The sequence below is a fragment of the Notothenia coriiceps genome, unplaced genomic scaffold, assembly GCF_000735185.1.
Source record: "Notothenia coriiceps isolate Sejong01 unplaced genomic scaffold, NC01 NC01_scaffold00035487, whole genome shotgun sequence".
NCBI lineage: Eukaryota > Metazoa > Chordata > Actinopteri > Perciformes > Nototheniidae > Notothenia > Notothenia coriiceps.
Window position 1 is genome coordinate 50,035 of NW_011368188.1, and position 3,527 is coordinate 53,561.

Genomic DNA, 3,527 nt, shown 5'->3' on the forward strand with positions numbered 1-3,527 from the left:
CCTTGAATATCCACCATTTTACCGTACATGCAGCTTTAATGAGAAACATAGAAACTGTATGAGGCACAGACGCTTATTCATGAGGTCATTAAACCATTGTATTCGTATTAATTTAAAAATAAAGACTTCCATTAACTTTTGCCGTGGAGATCAAGCTTTCTGCGTTTTCCATCCCCTGTGATCTGAATGGATTATGCAACACATATAGATGAGGTGCTGGATATATAGAACTAGCCCTGAGAAATGGATCTACATGTGAGCCTGTGTATTTAACACATTTCAATCCAAGTTCTCTTTCCTTTTGTACTGCAGATTTACTGTTCGTCTTGTCTCTGTCAACTTTTCCAGTCTGTCTTAATGTCGGTGGACTTTCCCGTCTCTAATAACTGTCAGAAAATAATATAGATCTGTTGAAATGTAGAGTTTGTGTCTCTTTGTGTTGTCATGTTCGTTCCCTCATTATCCCCTGTTGCACTCTATGTCTTTATGTCCGTGTGTGTGTGTGTGTGTGTGTTTGTGTGTTTGTGTGTGTGTGGTGTGACTGCAGCTGGCCGGGGCAGTGTTGACCGCCTGCTTTATCTATCTGCTCTATAAAGAAGAGGAGGAGGACTTCGGTACTTTGTGATTTAGCTCTAGGGCAGCTTTGGGCTTTAATCAACCGGAGAGACAAGGTTTGCAGGCACAGTGGGAACCTGACACCTGTCTGCATGTCTGTCCCTGTGTGGCTGCCCGCTCTGTGTTACATGTGAAACTGCTTGGTTACTCAGTGAACATATTTACACTCTAACACGGCCTGTCGCTGAGTGATGCATGCGGCTGCCGCAGCTTGTGTGTCGCAGCTTGTTGCTCTGCATGTTGTTATTGTGGGATGTTTAAGACCAACGCATCATGAGAATGGCTCCATTAATTCAACCTAGCTTCTGCACACTGATTTTGTTTGCAACAGTAATGTTCTGTATTTTTGTACAGTAAAGCCTCATTCATAGTATCTGTGCTGCGTGGGAAAAGTGAAAAACGCCTCTGAAATTTGAGTTTTTTGCTGTATCTCTGGCAGTTTCAATCATTATCATCAGGATTCACTTTAAATGGGAACTAATAGTGGGGGTGGATTTGGTAAGAGATTTTGAAATAATACTAAATAATTCAGAAATGTACGATGGTTTGTATCACAAGTGATTATCCGGCTTTACTTTCATGGATCATCTTTTAGAAGCGCTAATGCACCATATTCTTATTTTCTTTGTTATTTATTCGGACACCTCCTAATGCATTATCATTTGGAAAAGCATTAGTTCTGTTGCTATAGTTACTAGCAATCTAAAATGGGCTATCATGAACATTAAGCTTCTTTAATAGTGATTGACAGACGCCTGCCGTCCAACAGGAAATAAGTGTTTTGCTTGTTTCTTCTTCTCGCAGCAGCCAGAATATTGTTTTTCTACATAGCTGACACTGGTAGTGGTAAAACAAAGTGAAGTGTTTCTTAAGAAAGAGTGTGATGAGTCAATACACCGTGCAGACTCGCTCGATGAGGCTTTCTCAGAGGGCTTTTACAGAGGCAAAGATTGGATCTGGGCACATGCCTGTTCCTCCATTCAGCCTGACAGGCTCAGCGGCTCAGGTCACTATATGCTCCTGCTGTTCTTTTATTTCTGGACCCTCTATAGTGCTTTAGTACAGTATGGAATACTAGTGCTTATGTAAGTCATATCTTGTGAATCCTTAAATGTTCTGCATGCCTTTCACAGACCCCAGCATCAGATCATTAGTCTTTAGAGGTCTACAAACCTCCTGATGAATTTGGTTTAATAATACTTTTGTTTTGTATTACCTTAGGTGTTTTAAATCTGAATGCTTTTTTATTCTTGTGACCCCTTATAAGATATAGCTAAAACGAGCTACATGGTTGCAGTCCAGCAAATTAGCTTTTTTATTTTTTTATTATCAGGGATATTTTAGTCAAATGTTTCCCAAACTGTTCTCATCATTATTTAATATGGTTTGTAATTGTAAAATTGGTAATATAACATGATGTATTCAATGTTAGAATTAAGGCTGTGATGGTCCTGCTTTCTGATGCAGAATACAACATTATGTAAACCGACCTATTACTGGATACATTTCTTCTTTTAGCCAAAACATCAACACTTTAATTTACCAGATCATTTGCTTTAAGTTTTGTTTTTGTATGACATTTGATGTATTTTTGCCCCCCGCCATTGCTTGTTTTGTATCCGCCTGTGCACACACGTGTTTCTGCAACAATGGCTGCTTACCTCCTGCCATCGCCACAGCAACCAGCTACATACTCTCCAGCTGTCTCTATCCCCCATCACCTATAACCCTTCTCTGTCCTCACAGCCAATAGCATTCAAGCTCCTGGCAGTCTGCCGTGGTGACACACAGCAGCTCGTTTTGACCCGACACTTCCTGTTTTCAGGTCTGTGGCATGGTGTTCACCAGCTGCTTATACAGAAGGATCAAGATGGAACCTTACTGAGCACACCAGACCCACAACACACCAGACCCACAACACACCATCTTCAGCAGGAAGACAGACAATAAAACCACCAACCAAAACCTCCAAATCTTGAACTCTGACATAGCGATCTAAGCCAAATGATAGACACTTGCCACTGACCAAAGGGGCTGCTTATTGTTCCGATCCAGGATTATACAACATGACTGAAACCTGATTTGATGTCGGCCAGCTGAAACAACACGTCTGCTTGCATCACTTCCTTGGCTTACATGCACGGGACATGCTTACTATAGGGCTGTTCTTGACCAAAGGACTTATTTGCTGACTTCAGACAAATCCATTCGTTGATTTGATTTCCAAACTGTTTATCCAAAAATAATTATGCATAACGCTTAATCAGTTTGCCTGAGATGTGCTTCTTGAAAAAAAGGGGGAAACAAATATGAATCAACTACAGAAATCCTTGTTAACAAAGACCAAAGGGATACATTAGAATATTAAAAGAAGCCAGTCTTAATAGTAACTCAATACATTCTGCTCTGTTGAACTAATGATGAGCTGAAATGAGTTATCATGTTTTCACTGCACAGAGATTTATATAATATCAGTGTTATTTTGCTGAGTAATGGCACTGTTTACCCTGGTGTCACTGCTTGGGAGGAAAGGGAATTTCTGGTTGTGTATTCTGTAAACACAATGTGCCTCTTTCACAAGTCTGATGGTAAATGATTGTTAATAATTATGTGCCTCAAAATTTGCTTTAGGGATTCGACAATGCACTGTGATAAACGGCAGCAAATTAAAATCTAGTTTAGTATCTTTATATTTAGTTATATCTATATTCTGGAAAATAACTGCACTGCTTTTTTAATGACTGTTATTAAAATAAACATTCTTTAAAATAGTCATAAGTGAATAAAATAGTGAAAGTATTTATTTTTAAATGGTTGCTAAATCCTTGAATCGATAACCCCATCTAGTGGTTGGCACTTGACATATACTATACTGTGTGTGATATTTAAAGGTCCCATGTCATGCTTTTCCG

General features: G+C 39.4%; 1 protein-coding gene across 3 annotated transcripts in view; it reads left to right on the forward strand.

The window, feature by feature from the left end:
• The window catches only part of tspan11 (tetraspanin 11), a 15,185-nt gene extending 12,216 nt beyond the window's left edge, over positions 1-2,969 (forward strand). The window contains exons 8-9 of one of the 3 annotated variants that reach the window (XM_010791563.1): positions 548-614; positions 2,441-2,969. In XM_010791563.1, the coding sequence (XP_010789865.1) occupies positions 548-614; positions 2,441-2,565 (192 nt within the window). In that variant the 3' untranslated portion in view covers positions 2,566-2,969. Of the gene's footprint in view, positions 1-547; positions 672-2,440 lie in introns of all 3 variants that reach the window. The other 2 variants (XM_010791564.1, XM_010791565.1) reach the window with 2 other exon arrangements.
• Positions 2,970-3,527: the final 558 nt, after the last annotated feature.